At 41.1% G+C, this 17,826-nt stretch overlaps 2 protein-coding genes across 2 annotated transcripts in view; one reads left to right on the top strand and one right to left on the bottom strand.

Moving 5' to 3' along the window:
• The window catches only part of znf710b (zinc finger protein 710b), a gene marked incomplete at its 5' end in the record, with an annotated part of 28,902 nt that extends 18,055 nt beyond the window's left edge, over positions 1-10,847 (top strand). Inside the window, 4 exons of the mRNA XM_037693808.1 lie at positions 2,179-3,750; positions 8,411-8,602; positions 8,782-8,953; positions 10,175-10,847. Of these exons, the coding sequence (XP_037549736.1) occupies positions 2,179-3,750; positions 8,411-8,602; positions 8,782-8,953; positions 10,175-10,356 (2,118 nt within the window). The remainder of the gene's footprint in view (positions 1-2,178; positions 3,751-8,410; positions 8,603-8,781; positions 8,954-10,174) is intronic.
• A 6,732-nt stretch (positions 10,848-17,579) lies between these two features.
• LOC119426243 (isocitrate dehydrogenase [NADP], mitochondrial) overlaps positions 17,580-17,826 on the bottom strand; it is a 14,399-nt gene continuing 14,152 nt past the window's right edge. Inside the window, exon 15 of the mRNA XM_037693796.1 lies at positions 17,580-17,664. Within this exon, the coding sequence (XP_037549724.1) occupies positions 17,580-17,664 (85 nt within the window). The remainder of the gene's footprint in view (positions 17,665-17,826) is intronic.

The following is a 17,826-nucleotide window of genomic DNA, read 5'->3' as shown; positions in this document are numbered from 1 at the left end:
AAGCCCATTCCCACTCAACACTCGTGCTGAAGGATGAGGTCCTTAAAGCACCTGAAGCCTCACAGCAAGAGGAGTGTGGTGAGTTCACAGCTTGTTTCGTGTTACTTCACTGAGGTGGTGGTCAGGGACATGAATCCTGTGATGCTTTGTTTTTTTAATGCAGATTTTAGGTTTGCAAAGTTGCTATTAGTGGATTTCTTGTTTGTCCCAAATCAGGATTAATCTCTGGCACTCACTCATCATTTAAACAGTTTTTATTGCTCTATTTATTTCCTGTTTGCTTCACCTCGTTTTTCATTTGGTCTGCCCTTCGTTGTGATAATTCTTTATGTTCTATCTTCCAGGTTGCCCACTGCCTCTCCCTTTTCTCTTCCTTTCAGTCTCTACATTTCTTTCTTCCTCTCTTTTGACTGCTGCCTCACTCAGCCGCTCTCCTTCCTTCCTTTTTTTAACATCTTTCTGTCTCTCAGATGGCCTCCCTCCTTGCCATCCCCCCATTCGTCTTATCGTTCTTTCACTCCCTCTCTACCTTTTAGTTTTTTCCAGCCCTTTTCTCCACTAGTTTCTTTCTTGCTGAGCTTTTCCTACATCTTTGATTTTTTTTCCTCCCTTTCTTCCATTTTCTTTGCTCTCTTCTGTTTTTGTCTCCCCCTGCTTTTCCATTCTTTCTTTCTTTATTTATTTATTTTTGCTGTTTCTTAATCTTGTTTTGCACGTCAGTGTGAGATCAGTAGGCCATCTAATCCTCCTCACCACTCAGTCACACAAGCCATACATGGTTAGCACGCTGGACTAGGATGCTTTACTTTATAGTTTCTGCATCTGTCATCAGATCTCCAGGTCTGCGTTAGGACAGCTTTCATTCTGTCCTCATTCTTGTATTAGAAAAATAGATTTGTGTGCTGGGTTGTCTCTGAGCAAACTGTTTACTTCATCACTGTAAAAGATGTAGAAAAGACGCGTCTACTTTTTTTCTCTTTACAGCAGGACAAAAAAAAACACTGATTAGATGCAGCTCAAAAGGCTTTTCTCCCTGATCAAAAGCTTGTACAATGTGGTTTGCCAAAAATAAAACAGCATTTCTACTTTAATAGTTGTTAAATGTGCATATTTATATGCTCAATTTAATAAAACGTTCTCAACTATAGGTTTAAGTATGATTTTTCTAATGTTAGGAAATGGATAAAATGGGAAAGACATTCAGAATTTATTTGAGTAATATTTGTGCTGTAAAATACATGGAAATTTTATCATCATGGCAGTATCAATGTGTGCAATATCAGTATCACAACTATTGACAATTATAGACCATTATATTCAAAGTATTTTTCTGTCAATAATTTATTCAGCCAATCAAATAGACCCTAATATACCACAACTGTTTCAGATTATATAGTGGCCGAGATACTAAAACCACTTTGCCATTTATAAGTGCGTCTCCACTCGTTTCTCATCTTATCGTTTCTGCTCAGCTGTTGGTGATTTGCCACTGTGACTTGTTTCCCTGCGCTGTGGATCATCAATGCAAAGTGGGCGGTATCATAACAGGTCATTGTGTTGGAGCCACTCCGCCCATTGTGGTCCTTAATCGCCCTATAATCAGACTTCAATTTCTTTAGCTTATCCTGGCTTATAAGTCCAGGTGTAGCCATGCTACGCCATCATCTCAGATACCTCTCTGTAAATGTGCTAATTTATTGTGGCGCCTTCCAGTTCGTGCAGAATCCTAACAGCAGCCAATAAAGTTAGGAACGTCTGTACCTAATATTTGGTTAATGGCACTATTTTTGGAGCTTCCATACCAGAAACTAGCATAACACACACTCAACAGGATCAGAGAGGAAATGGGTCGTTCAGTGGCGTAGCTTTGCTGGTCAATCAATGGCTGCTGTCTGCTTGCGTCAAAATCTTCACCTCGGAGCAGTTTGCTTGGAACCACAACAAGGTGGTTCCACAAACTGGGCTGAGTGGGGGTGGGTGCCAGCAGTGGGCAGGCCCTTACCTGGTGTGGTGTGGAACTGATGAGAGCTGAGACTGAGGCAAAGCGCCATAAGGCTCACATAATGTTATGAGTTATTTGACGGCACAGCAGAAACATCAAAATAAACTATTCCTTCTGACAAATCCCTTTAAAATTTTAAGCTGATATACTGACTTGTATCTTTCTTTTTGTTCCAGGAGGAGGCGAGCCGGCGCCTGGGTAGATGTGAGCCCAAGGTAATGGCCAGGCTGGTGGACATAAGCACACAGACAGATCCCGTCGTCGTGCTGTCCTTGGCTCAGGCTGCCGTGCTAGGTCTTATCTCCCAGAATGAAGTGTTTGGAGCTACCATTGCACCCAATGGATTCTACACCGGTGAACCCAAAGAGTCCCCTGCACCCCCAGTAGACGGAGTCGATTACGAATACGCAGACCAACTTATCGGCGCTAACGGAGATTACCTTGGAGACAACTTGGGAGAAGACGGTCAGATGCAACCTAGCTGCAGTCAGAGAAGGTGGCAGCAGGGGCCACCACAACATGCGGATGGGAAAATGGTCATCCCCGATCGTCATGGCCTTCAGGGCCCTGACGTGACCTCATCCCACGTGAAGGGGGAAGTTGTGACCTCTGGAATGCCCTCTTGTGTCCACATGTTGAACAATATGGCTCCTAGAGGTGGTTTGGTTCAGGTAGATCCAGCCTCTCTCAGAGTCCCAAACAAGAACTGTGCTGAGTGTGAGCGTGAATCATCCAGCCAGCAGCAAGCTAACACACATGGACATCCTCCTCCAGCCCAGGTGGCTCACAGAGGAGCAGAGCAGGGCCACAGAGGAATGCAGGGTCAGCGCCCCATGGGTCCCCACAGTAGAGGTGGTAGAGAAGATGAAGAGGATGTAGGACACCAGGAGAATGCTATGATGAAACCAACACAGCAAGAAGAAGCCATCAGCAGCTACTTCCAGACCAGTGAGGTGGGAAGCTATGATTCTTCAGAAATGGGCATGGGTGGAGAGTATGAAGATGGCAACCAGAGCATGATGTGGACAGACGGGAGCAGTGGGACGCAGCACCAGCAGCCCCCGCACCCTCAGCCTCCTCGTCGCCATGGTGGCCGCAGAGTAGACCGACTTGATATCAACATCCAGATTGATGAATCTTACTGTGTAGATGTGGGAGATGGTCTAAAGCGGTGGAAGTGTCGCATGTGTGATAAATCATACACTTCCAAGTACAACCTGGTCACGCACATCCTGGGCCACAACGGTATCAAGCCCCATGCCTGTCCCCACTGTGGAAAGCTCTTTAAACAGCCTAGTCACCTCCAAACCCATCTGCTGACCCACCAAGGAACGCGGCCCCATAAGTGTACTGTCTGCAAGAAGGGCTTCACCCAGACCAGCCACCTGAAGCGACACATGCTCCAGCACACAGACGTCAAGCCCTACAGCTGCCGCTTCTGTCGCCGTGGCTTCGCTTATCCGAGTGAGCTGCGAGCACACGAGGTGAAGCACGAGCGAGGGCGCTGCCATGTCTGCTCGCAGTGCGGCATGGAGTTCCCCACCTATGCCCACCTGAAGCGGCACCAGACCAGCCACCAAGGCCCCCACACCTTCCAGTGCACAGAGTGCAACAAATCCTTTGCGTATCGTAGCCAGCTTCAGAACCACCTCCTGAAGCACCAGAGCCCGAGGCCTTACACATGCTCCCAGTGCGGTCTGGAGTTTGTGCAGCTCCACCATCTACGTCAGCACTCGCTAACTCATAAGGTACTACCACCACACTTTTCCACTCCCACCCAGTCATGCAGACCGCTCAATTTGCATCACTGCAGTGCTGTAGTTTGGTCTTGAATCAACTCTGATGGGTTCACAGTTTTATTTAAATAAGCAATTTATTTCAGAATTTCTGACGGTTATTCAGCCAGTGTTGTTTACACAACTACCCACTTAGAAAGAATAAACTGAACTTTATTTCTCTGTTTTAGTGCTAGCAGCCTGTCACAAAGTTTGTTCTGAACTTTTAAGCAAAAAATGTCAGAAAACACTGACAGACATAAAATAGCATTTTTAGAGCCAACAAGGTGATTCCCAAAGAGCTGCTAGTTGAAAACTTGGAGCACCATTGATGATCAGATCTAAGCTAGATAACAAAATGTTTACGGTAGATGCCTTTCAGCTGTGATGGTGTTTAAGGATCTTTTAATTCTGTTTTGTCCTAATATTAATCTAATGTTTTAGGAACACATTTACATTAGGTCAAGCTGTGCAGTTTTTTTATACATGTCTGAAAGTCACCTTGTTGGTAGAAAAACGTTTCATTAATGCTAGCTAAACGTACATTTTCGGCATTTGTCTAATGCAGCTTGGAATTTGAAGACACATGTTAAGTACTAAAAAACATTGTTGTTTTCCACACCTGAGTGAGACCCAGTTCAGAGTGAGTTAAAAATAAAGAAATTACTGAAGGTAAAGGTACTTTTTAAAAGATTTTTCTCTTATATTTTAGCAGTAAAATAATATTAATATATTAATATATAACATTTCATTGTCTCAAAATGCAGTTTAGTTTGTTTTGTTCTGATAATCCAATCACTATTCTACAGAGTACAGTAGTCCCTCGCTACTTTTCGGTTCGTTTTTCACGGACTCTCTCTATCGCGGTCTTTCAAAGTAAGATTGGACATGACACACAATTGTCTGATTGATGGATGAGACGCACAATCGGCATGGAATTTTTCATTTAAAATAAATTATTTTCAATTATTTAGCACCTGTGTGCAGCAGCGTGAGAAGTGGGCGTGGCCGAGAGCGCTGGCAGAGCTGAGATCATGACATGCTGTTCTCTTTTAGAGCGTTTAGAGTTTAGAAACACTGTTTAGAATAATGCAAGAGTGTGGGAAGGGTTTAAAATGCCTTTATACTGTGTATATATATTAGGGCTGTCAATGGATTAAAAAAATTGAATCAGATTAATCACACTCTAGGGCTGTGATTAATCACTATGCTTAACTTTGTAAGTTTGAAATGTAAATATGCAGTTTTTCATAAAATGTTGAAGAAAACTTTTCATTGTCTCAAACCAAACAGTTCCCCAGGTTTTACTATTTGCTAACACTTAGCATGATAAAATGGCTACAAGTCGTGGGATTGTCTTACTTACCGCCTTTGACGTTTTACGACCGTAAACTTCTGTAATAAATCCACAACGCCAAATATTATTCCTCGATATGCAATGAAATGTGCAGAATAAAGCCTGGAGTGCTAGAAGCCAAGGTTGTTTGTAGCTACTTAACTCCTTCGCACTTAGTGCCAAAACTCCAGAAGAGACTGATTGGCTGGAATGAAAGTTCGCCCGTGATTTCATTGGTTGAATTTTTTACTTCTTCGTAAACTTCCATTGTCGCTACACAAATCACATGACACAGATCTGTTTTGTTGACTGGTGGGGGGTGGTGGTGGTGGGGGGGGGGGGGGTTCTTCCTCCACTCTGAACACATTTCAGACAGGTTGCAGAGACCGCTGCACTCTTCTTGTGCAGAGAATGTGCACGATTGCGCAGGCACGCTTAGAGGGAACATTGGTAAACAGTACAGTAATGGATTAATCTGTGTTATGTAATATTAACAAATTAATCTTTTTAGATTAATCCCATGCGTTAACGTGTTAACATTAACAGCCCTAGTTCCACAAGTAATATGAATTTCCTGTAAACATAAAAAAGACTTCTCTTGTTTTATTTTCAACTGGGACATGTATCTGCCAAAAAGCTTTTATATCTCTTCATTTTAAAAACCTTGCAATTTTAGGTGGAAAAAATTGTTAGAGACAAAAAAATCGAAGAGCAAAATAGATTTGTCTTCATGCACTTCTTATTAAACTCTTAGTCTGTCTAAGCTGTCTGTATTCACTGTTTCTCTGCCTGTTCTAAACACATTTACACATATAGGAACAATATGCATAAAGCAGGGTGCTGCCTTTCAGTCATGCTTCTAAAATGTTCCCCCATGTCAACATCTTTGTTCTGATTTATTCCTGCATATGGATGAAGGGATAATATACATGGTGACAGATCAGTAAGAAACCCCTCAAATGTTATTCAACAGGCTACTAATGTCATAAAACGAGGAGATGCTGAGGTCCTTTCTGCAGGGAGATCATTTCTTGTTTTTGTGCCTGTTTGTTGACTGCTCCTCCTGGTGGACAGCAGCTGCACGGTCTGTTCTGCAGACGCTGGCTGAATGGACAGTCTTCTCGTTCAGCCATGATGGTTTTGTCTGCTGACACTGACTACAGCATGAAGAGGAAGAAGCAGCAGGACGTTCATTTAGAGCAACCTTTAAAATCAAAGGAGACATTCCTGCCCTGACTACATTCAGGCTCGTCTCTTGGATATTTATTTATGGCTTGTAAGGCAGGATGTGAATGCTTTTGTGTGAAATGATTAAGACTCGAAGCTTTTCCATCAGACTTTTGTTTTCTTTTGAACCTGTTTGTTTAGGAGAGTCTTTGCTGAATCTGTGAGTAAATGAAACAAGAGAACGGTTTCAGAATTTGACGTTTCCGTTGTGCTCCACATTTTAACTCGTCTAGTTCCTGTATGGGCTGAAACTTGTGCCATCAGAAACTGAATTTGAATTGTTGTTTTGAACTGAATTTCACTAAACGGAAATTGAATTTAATGGTTTGAAACTGAATTCATTTGCTTTGAAAATTCAGTTTTATAATTCAGTTTCAATTTAAAAATTCAGTGTTTTACTCTAGAAGGACCCAGATAGAAAAAACTGAATTTTCAAATTGAAACTTGAATTATAAAACTGAATTTTCAAAGCAAATTAATTCAGTTTCAAACCATTAAATTCTGTTTCAACTTAGTGAAATTGAATTTCAATTAAGTCAGCTTGACGAGCTTCTTTTCACCTGCTTGTTTAATTACGAGCCATAATCGATGTTTGGCAGGCAGGTGAAATGAAGCTTTTTTTAACCATTAAAGTGCTTTTATTAAGGAAAAGGTAACCAAGACAGACCTTTGCTACAATATCGAGCAAACAAATAATTGTTTTTAAATGTTAATCGTGTTAAATTTTGAAGAATTTAAACGGCGAGTCCTCTTGTGCACGCTCTCGCGGCGCCAATCGATTTTTGACAGACCATCACGTTTTGGCACGACAGATTTCGACAAATACACCGAAAAGGAAGTTATTTTTCTACAGCATTTTTCTTCTTTGCGTTTTACCACCTCCTTGAGACTGAACCACATATCTACATTTCCATAAAGGAAGTTTCACTGACGTGAAACGTCAATCTGTGTTTGGTTACTCTGGAAGGATCCAGATGTGTGACGCAAAAAAATGAATTGTGAAGTTGAAACTGAATTATAAAACTGAACTTTCAAAGCAATTGAATTCAGTTTCAAACTATTAAATTGAGTTTCAATTTAGTGAAATTCAGTTTCAAAGCAGCGATTCAAATTCAGTTTCTGATGGCACAAGTTTCAGCCCACATGCCTGTTCCTTATGGGATGCAACAAACAGGTTGTGGATTTGATGTGTGGACTGCTGATTGAATTTTACTACCATTACTACTGAAATATTGACCATTGTATCATTATAATCTTATTAATATAATATATTAATATTACTACAATCATTAATATTATTATCATTATTTGAATATTTACCAAATATTTAAAATGTGTGTGTATATATATATATACATATGTGTATAATATGGCATTTTAAACCCTTCACACACTCTTGCAATATTGTAAACAATGTTTCTAAATTTTCTTAAAGAGCACACGTCATGACTTCAGCTCTCTGCCTCCTGCTGCCATCGCTCTCTGTCACGCCCACTTCTCCGCTGAAGAGCGGAGATCCTGACACACTGCAGAGGAAGCTTTTTCTGCAGTTGTGGGTGCAAAATAATTTAAAATAATTAATTTAAAAAAAATTTTAAATCCATCCCGATCGTGTGGCTCATCCATCATTCTGCCAATCGTGCATGTCCATTCGGAAAAACCGCGATAGAGCTAGTCCACGAAAAACGAACCATGATAGAGCGAGGGACAATTGTATGTTGAAGTACTCAACTCAAAAATGCACATTATAGAATAGAAGGGATCCACAAAGCAGCAGGTTTGTGTTTATTTGCCTGTCACGCTCAGAAAGACGAACATCATCTCTGTGGTTTTAGAAAGTGGTTCAGGACGTACAGGAGCAACATTTTGTCTCCAAAATAACTAGAAAGTATTATATGAATTGTTTTTCCTGCATACATTGTACTTTTCCTTTGCAGATCCAAATGTTGGATTAAGTGTACTCTCCTTCCAGTTGTTGTTGTTATTGGGTTTTTTTACACTTTAAAGGTGTGGTTAAGCAGTCTACGTCTGAATTTTTATAAACCTATGTCTTCTGTTTGCATTCTGCAGGGGATGAAAGGCCACAAGTGTGAAGTGTGTTCCCGGGAGTTCACTCTGTCCGCCAACCTCAAGAGGCACATGCTGATCCACAACAGCGTCAGGCCCTTCCAGTGTCACGTCTGCTTCAAGAGCTTCATCCAGAAGCAAACCCTCAAGACTCATATGATCGTCCACCTGCCAGTGAAGCCCTTCAAATGCAAGGTGAGCGTTTCAGCTCTTGTGTGGCAGCAGAAAGTGCCGGAGTGAAGCAGTTTACAGGAACGCAAGATCAAACGGAGGCGAGCGTTGTCTGGGAAGAAAACCTTGTTTGTTCCCATTCTTAAAGTGAATTTCATGTGTGTCATTTATCTTCTTTTTTTTTTTTTTTTGTATGGGCTTAGGTGTGTGGGAAGTCTTTCAACAGAATGTACAACCTGCTGGGCCACATGCACCTCCATGCTGGTAACAAGCCCTTCAAGTGTCCTTACTGCACCAGTAAGTTCAACCTGAAGGGAAACCTCAGCCGACACATGAAGGTTAAACATGGAATGGACGTCTCACCAGAAGGACAAGGTGAAGACGGCTTTGTTTTTTGTTTTTTTTTATCTTTAATAAATACTTTCTAAATGTGCATCTTTAACAATGAAACCATCTTATCACCAGCAAACTAGTTGGTCCACTGTAGGAGTGTACTGCTTAGTGGGGAAAAGTGTTTGTAACTCCTCAGACTGGTGAAGCCCTTCGGATGGAGGGCAAAACATCTCTCAACAACAACAAAACAAAGAAACTGTCCACATGACCTGACATTGTTGGATCAGAGACTCTACTTCTTCAGGCGGCTGAGGCGAGCTGTACTGGGAAGCTCAGTCCTCACCTCCTTCTACAGGTGTGCAGTGGAGAGCTTCCTGTGCTCCAGCATCAACGTGTGGCATGGAGGCTGCACAGCTGCAGAAAGAAAATCTTTGCAGAGAGTGGTGAAGGCTCCACAGAAGTCTGTTGGAGTCAAGTCTCCCCACCATCAGACATCTACACCTCCAGATGCATGAAGAGGGCCACTTGCATCATGAATGACCCCACTCACCCAGCACACACTTTTTGCCCCGCTCCCCTCAGGTGGGACGTTGAGGAGCATTAAGTGTAGAACCACTAGACTGAGGAACAGCTTCTACCCTGAGGCTGTTAAGACTCATGAATCCCTAACCAGACAAATCACTGTAATGCCACTTGTTTATGTGCTGTTGACTATCCATGCTGCTGATCTCATGCTGCTGATTTATTTCTTGTTGCTGTGTTCATTCGTGTTCATCTGCTCACACAGACTCATGTTCATGCTGCTTTTGTGCGCCGTATTTTTATATATTAGATTTTATTACTGTTTTTCTTTACATTTATACTTTTGTTGGATGTAACTGGGACCCTGTGTACAAAATTTTGTTCGTGGTGGAATGACATAAAGAAACCTTAAACCTTTGCTTCTCTGAATTTATCCTTGAAAGAACGTATGACCAGATATATTCATGATACTAATTTAATTAACAAAAGAAGCTTATTTTTACCACACTTTGGAAAGAAAACAAATTTGAACAAAGAATAATCCTTCCAGATGACCTGACTTAACTTTGCTAGACTTTTCTTCTACCCAGAGAGAGAGAGAGAGAGAGAGAGATTATATATATATATATATATGTATATATATATATATATATATATATAAACGATCTCATCCTTGACTTTGAATGTGTTCAATTTGAACCAAAAATATTGAATGAAAACATTTATTTTTGTTGTTTGCAGAAGTTCTTCCAGAAATGGAGAGCCAGGGGGAGTACGAAGGCCAGAACTTCAGCTTTACGTCTCCAGACAATATGGACAACAGTGGCTCCCAAAACCTCACCAAACTCACCACAGCAAACATGGAGGACATGGAGGAGTATTACAACTTTGGGAAGGATACGAACAGCTACACTACACCATGAGTGTTGATGGACCAGCAAGGATGCTTTTTTTTTTTTTTACTTTGAAGGCTTTTGGACAGTGGAAAAGTGGTTCTCTTTCAGTTTTGTCCTCCTTCCACAAGAGCTTGATCTGACGGGACACTGATGTGGGAGTGGGGGGGGGGAGCCGGGAAGGACGAGTACTTCAGAGGAGACGTTTCAACTCTGTTTTCTTTAGAGGAGACACTGAAAGTGTGGTTTGACACTCCTGTTACAGAACTAGACTTAACAGACTCAAAGACTCACAGATGGACGGTCACATCTGTACGTTGTATGTATCAGTTGCTTGGAGGGGAAAAAAAGATCTGGAGCCATGGGTTACATTTGATGTAATAGAAGTTCATCATCTGTCATCTTTGTTCATTCCCAGCCAATCACACCCTTAGATTTTTAACTAAAAGTGCCAGCTAGAATTATTATTTTTATTGCAATTAATCTTTCACTGTGTTGGCTCACTGTATACTGATAAAAGTTCACAACATTTCCAGGTTTGAATGTTCTCTGTTCCTAACTGTGACTAGTTTCTGCTTTGATTTGAAGTTTAAGAAAGTTCCAGTTCTCATAAGTTTGAGTCGGGTCCTCTGGACGGATTCTTCTTTGTTGAAACGTTTAGTTTTGTCCAAAAGACTTCTTCAGTCTGGGGAGCTGCAACAAACTGTCTTATGGTGCAGGGGTGCCCAACCAGTCGATTGTGAGGTTTGTAGAACACAACTTCGTTTTTTAACTCCTATTATTTATTGTTCATCCTTGACTATAAAGCGACCCGACCCTTTTTAAATTCCCACGAGACATAACCATGTTTTGTTCTCAGTCAAGTGATTTATTTTTTTGTTGTTGTTTTTGTTCCCTGACTTGAAACGTCTCGAGACGTTAGCTTCACTTGCTCAAAACAAAGCAGAGTAGGATCACTAGTTATTGGAGTGTCAAAAGATGGCTGACAAACGAGCTAGCAAGAAAGCAACAAATAATTTTCACTCTAAGTGAGAGGACTATTTTTTTGTTTTCTCAAATACGAAGTCTGTTTGTCTTGTTTGTAATACGAGCACTGCCTTGTCCACAAAGGACAACTTGGAACTAACCGATGTCCTCACACCGGGTCAGCTGCGTTCTGACCCAACACAGTCAGCGATGGCGAGGTTCTGAAAGAAGCATTCGTTTTAGGCTGCGGATGCACTTTTCTGTGATTTTAAAAACAAAAGTGAGATGTTATTAAAAATGTAAAGTTGTCCTGGAATCCAGCAAAGTTCAGTCGGGTCATCTGGATGTTTGTTTTTTGTTTCCCATGAGACGTTTTGTCCTTCATCCAAAGGACTTCTTCAGTCTGAGGAGCCACCAAACAAATTGATTCCCACAAACAGCACACTCTCATAGTGGAAATAAAAACAATTTGCCTGTGCTTAGATGGCCTCTGGGGCCCGCCCTCTCCCCCGTCAACTCTTCTGAGGCAGCCATGCCAAAACGGTTCAAAACACTGAAGTTCATGCGCAGTAATCCAGGTTTAAATGTCAACAATGTCAGGTCATCTGGATAATTGAGCATAAACTTTGGTGTTGTCCTGAAGTGCTGTGACGTGGCGATGAGGGGAGCAGCTTAAAGAGAACATCCAACAGTGCTGGTGTTTCTCCAGTTTGATGAGTCATCCGCTGCGATGGATGTGGCCCAGCTGTGTTTTTATCAGAATGGTCTTTGTAGACATGAGTGCTGAGGAGGAGCTCCTCACCATCTTGCCTTTGAAAGGACACACATGAGATAGTTTCAACACCGTTATGGAGTTTGTTAATTAGAGCAACTTGTCCCTCTTTATCATCAGGTGGCCTGCCTACGTCTTGCAACCACCTCGTACTGCCCGGCCTATGAGAACAACCGATGGCGCTCCAGCGATGACGGGTCACACCAGTGATTTGTTGCACTGCGCAAGCAGAATGCATTTCCAGATATTCTGGGCTATCACTGCATAACCCACCAACAGGCATTGTGTGGGAATATTTTAAACATGAAAGAAGGGATGGATGTTGCCATGCAGACTGCGTGCTCTTTACGGGCCAGGAGTCTGCAGAGGAGATTATTTCAGATGTGGAGGAGTCTGGTGCAGACCACCCAGACCTTTGCTGTACATAGATGTTGGGTGGCTATAGAGAGGTCATTTTTTTGGCCATATTCAGTGAGTTGTTGCCTGAAATCAGGGTTTTTTCTGCAGCTGTCAGGCCGTGGTGAATGTTCAGTGCTGGAGGACACCCAGTGGATTGTGGATTTGGCCAGCTCCATGAACCTAATTTTGAGCTTCATGAAAATTATATAAATATAATACACATGATCAGCTCAGTGAGCACATTTAAAAGCAGGCTACAACTTCTCACGAGTCAACTTTAATGCAGGGACGTGTGAAGCAGGTCCAGAGCACCCTCTCAGCACTTCTGACTGCATCCATTGAGCCTGTTACCAGCTACATGTCCTTTTGGAAACGGATGTTGAAGATATTGTCCAGATTAGTGCCTTGTGTTTCAGCTGGACCACTCTTGTGGTGAAAATGAGATTTTAACTCTGCAAAATGTCATATGGATCAAACCCAGAGCAGCACCTGGCATGGATGGAGAGTTCTGGAGTCTGCTGTCAGAAGCAAAGTATCCTAACATCAGTGCTTTGAGCTTGACGGCACTTTTTGGGTCAACCTACCAGTACTTGTGTGTCTGCTTTTAAAAAAAAAAAAAGACCAAGAATTGATTTCACGATGATTGTTGACCATCAGGTGACCTGCCTCAAATCAGGTCTCTTGTAAATGAGTCCTCGAGGCTCAATGGGATTTACCTGTCTAAATAAAGGTTGAATGAATGCCTGCATCTTGCAACCACCTCGTACTGCCCTGCCGATGACAACCTGGTTTCAAAACTGGCTGTTCACATAGTAAAGGAGGACCATCAGCCTAATGGATCGTTAGCGCCCTGATGGCTGCTTGCTATTCAGAGGGTTGAGTGATGCAATAACAGTATTGTAAGAGGAATTGGACACAGAGGCCTCTGCCCTTGTTTGATGAAGAATGGTTTCTTTTCACAAAGATGGCCTCCTTTACTCCTCTCTCAAACCATCGTTCCTCTCTGTCCAGGATGTGAACATCTTCATCCCTGAAAGAGTGACCGCTGGCCTGGAGATGAGTGTAGACCGCAGAGTCCTGGCCTGATGATGTTGATCTTCTGTGCTGGGCCATCCTTTTGGCCAGTGGCTGTTTAGTTTCCCCGATGTAAGACTGATCACAGCCCTCCTGACACTGAACAGCATACACAACATTACTCTGTTTGTGCCGGGGGACTGGATCTTTGGGATGAACCAGTCTTTCCTATAATGAATACAATACCTTACGGTAAAGGCTGGTTCATCCCAAAATACTTGGTCCAGAAATTGAAGAAGTCTTTTGGATGAAAGACGAAACGTTTCAACACAGAAGAATCTGTCCAGAGGACCTGATTCAACCTAGTTAGATTCATCTACCTGGATTATTGAGCAGCATCAGGACAAAGTTCCGATCGGTTTCTTTTTCCCTTTTTGCACAACATGTTCACATTTGTTTTCACTGGCGTGGCACTTTCTAGCTAACTTTCTACTTTCCGATGCCGGTTAACAACATGCGTGCTGGCATGTAAAACCCTGTTCACTGTACAAATGGTTCATTAACATGCACTGTGTGTTCACCATTTTTATTTCACATGACTTAGCTTTACATTAATCTATCCCGTGTAGTGAATATATCGCTCTAGTTTTTGAATTACTGAGTGAACGATACGAAGCACTTTTTTTTATTGAAACAGTTTCCTTTTCCTGGGGTACAAGTGAAATAATTTGCCTCGAAGAAAAGAGCTGGGGAGAAAAGATTGTAGAATCTTAAAACCCCATTACTGGCAATAAAAGTATATTACTAAACAATGGATTTACTCGTGTTTCTGTTGCCTGCAGAATGTCTGACTTCTAAATCTATTGCAGCTGTTTGTTAAAATAAGATGTGAAGAATGGTTTCTTTGTACAATCAACAGTTTGGGTTTTCCGTTTGTGGTTCGAGCGCCTCAAAATCACTTTAATTTTTTATTCAGTTTTAAATTTTAAACATTCATAGAGGAACAAAAGAAAAATCTGTAGAAAATTCATCTAGAAGAATACGGAGTACAAAGTTAGATCTTTTAAAGGACATGCTTAAAACTGTTTTTACAAATAGATTGTGGGGCGTTGTATGTTGGCCATCAGCTGCCTTTTGAGGATCGACGCCGATCAAAAAATTAATTGGTTGACCTTTAAAACAAGGTTTCCCAACTCTGGTCCTTGAGGAACACCATCCTGCATGCTTTATTCGTTTCCTTGCTCCCAACACACTTGATTCAGTGATTTGATTACTTCATGTTCTGCAGAAGCCTGTTAATCACCCATTAATTAAAATCAGATTTATCAGAACAGAGAAACCACAAACATGCAGGATGGTGTTCCTCAAGGGCCAGAGTTGGGAACCCTTGTTTTAAAGGTCAACCAATTATGTTTTGAATCAACATCGATCCTTAAAGGCAGCTGATGGCCAACATACAATGCCCATTTTTAGTTTTCGTTTCTGGCCAATATTCTAGTTTACAAAAATAATCACCTAACTTAAATATGTATAAAACACCTGGATGAACTCGGACCTTTAAGTGCATTTACAGAGGACCATGCTTGCAGTAAAAACAACTAAATTGTGGGTGACAGGTGGTTGTAGCAGCTGCATCTTCATCGTCCTGCCTGGTGGTTGGTTAAATATGCACAGGCATGACTGATTTATTTTAAGATGGAAAATAACTGCCAATTAATCTGTTGACCTCAATAATCCACCACTATGAGATCAATAGTCAAACTAAAATGCCGTGATAAATACATGAATTAACTTGTTAAACAGGTTTCCTTCAAAACTGATGATCATTAAATCCTATTCATCCCTAGATGCAAATCAGAATCCCGTCCTTTGGTTTGTTTAGCAAATAAACAAAGTCACAACTTGTCAACAAGTCTGTTACATTTGATCTTGAAATTTAGGAAAACAAGCCTGTGATTCGATGCCACAGCCCATGCTTCAACATTTTCACAATGTCTGGATGCTGATTTCATCACCAGCTGTTTTAAACAAACATGGAGCTGTAGTTTAAAACCTGCCATCTCTTTAAAACCTAAATCAAATCCCAGTGCAATGTTCATAGACTCACGGACAACCTCATGAACTCTGCTTTATGCAGGGATTCTACTTTGCTTCCATTGGAGGTATTTTTTTAAACACCGATCACTCTGTCCTATTATTTTTACAGCTACACAATATTACATGGGAGGGTTTTAACAGGCCATTTCTTCTTCTAGGAGGAAATTAACAAGTACTGAAAGGGGGTACCCGGTAATCTAAATGCTCATTTCTGCTCATCTTTGATCGTGGCATTTTGCTAATTTCCTTTGACATTTCAGCCGAACAGCAGGATAAAAGAACGAGGCCATCCTTTTCTGACAAGCACGACGGTTTTCAAGGTTTGAGAGCCACAAATGTTTGTGACGAAACGAGCAACAAGTTGCTGTTCGCATATCTGAACACTCAGGTTCCTGAGAGAGACTTCTTTAAGGTTTTACACAGGACGACAACCTGGTAACAAATACCAATAAATGCTGCAACAAGATGAGTTTTGCTCTACAGGAATCTTCCAATATTCAGCAAAACTAACAAGAAGCGCTATCAGTGATAATCCACTGGGGGGGGGGGGGGGTGTCTTCCACAGATCTAAGGCTAAGTTTATACCAGCATCTGCTGCTGGTGAAACTGGATTTGCTGTTTTACTAAAACTGTCAGATCTGCCCCCTGCTGGTGCAAGCACTACTCCCCATCAGAACCAGAATACTGTGGGTTTCATACCTGCAGTATAATGCATGTGAACACAGCACAGTATTTGAGCAACTGCATGAAAATATCTGAAATGAAGCCACGTGTGTGTGTGTGTCTTGTGTACAAATATTTCAAAGTTCAAAAAGAAAAATTAATTTGAAACTGGAAAAAAAAGTTCAAAGCTACTTTTCAGATTCAAGTTGATCATTATTGGATCTTTTTTTTTTTTTTTTTCAAAAATCTTATCCAGTTTCAAAGTTGTTTTTTTTTTTTTTACAGTTTCAATTTTCTTTTGAACAAATTTTATGGCCCCAATTTAGCTCCATACTGGATTAGTCATTTAGCTGAAGCCCACCTTCCTTCACTTTAACCAAAACCTAAATATTCTGTTCAGTCTGTGCAGAAGGGAGTTTTCTGCTTGAACATTTGAGGCATCACCACAAGAACGACAAGCTTCAAACAAAAATACCAGACTTATGTAGTAACTAGTGATACACGTTAAGCCAACTTTATCTATAAAGCACATTTAAAACAGCAGCTGTTACCAAAGTGCTTAACAATAAAATCAATGAAAGCTAAATTAATGGAAAACACTAATAATACTGAAAATTAATTAACAGCATTAAACAAAAAATAAAAAAACATAGGAACACAGAACAAAAAAATAACTCACACTGCCGAAATGTCGAAAAAAACAGATGTGTTGTGAGCAAAGATTTTAAAAACAGGAAGTGAAGTGGCCTGCCTAATATTGGGGGGCAGATTGCTCCAAAGTTTGGTCTCCTCTGAGCTTCAATCTTGTTTTTGGAACAGCCAAAAGGAGCTGATCACATGATCTCAGGGCTCGAGAGGGAACATGGTTCCAGTAGCTCAGAGAGATGAGGGGGGGCAAGGACATTAAAGCGCTTAACGGTTAGTAGAAGAATTTTAAAATGAATAACACACAGGGAGTCAGTGAAGGGAGGACAAAACTGGTGTAATATACTCAAACCTACAAGTTCCAGTTAAAGAGCCGAGCTGCAGCATTTGGACGAGCCGAACGTATATAAATATATACATTTTTGTTCAACAGCGCAAACAGTATTGTTCTAATTTGGGAGTACAGTTCCCTGAATTAGCTTCAAATTCAAAATGAAAGCTATTATAAGTCAACGTTGGTGCTAATTGTGCAGTGGAATCACTCCATCTGTGAAATATAAAATGTCAAGATGATCAAAGACGCTGAAGGACAAAAAAAAAAGGTACAAAAACTTGATTCCATTATAAAAACAACAGATTCAAAAGACAAAAAGTTAAAACATTGTTTTTACAGCTGATAATTATGACTTCTGATTGTTCATTTGTTTAGAGCTTTGTCCAGGTTGGTCTTGATGGCGTCCAGGAAGTCTGAGGTGTTGACATAATGTTCGTTCAGCTTGACGCTGCGGGATCACAGAGCAGGGCTTAGAAAACTACAATCAAAATGGACCCCCTGAACACGTACAGGTCCTTCTCAAAAAATTAGCATATTGTGATAAAAGTCATTATTTTCCATAATGTAATGATAAAAATGAAACTTTCATATATTTCAGATTCATTGCACA

This window comes from Nematolebias whitei, chromosome 2, assembly GCF_014905685.2.
Source record: "Nematolebias whitei isolate Nwh7 chromosome 2, NemWhi1, whole genome shotgun sequence".
NCBI classification, from domain to species: domain Eukaryota; kingdom Metazoa; phylum Chordata; class Actinopteri; order Cyprinodontiformes; family Rivulidae; genus Nematolebias; species Nematolebias whitei.
This window is presented reverse-complemented; position numbering and strand designations above follow the sequence as displayed.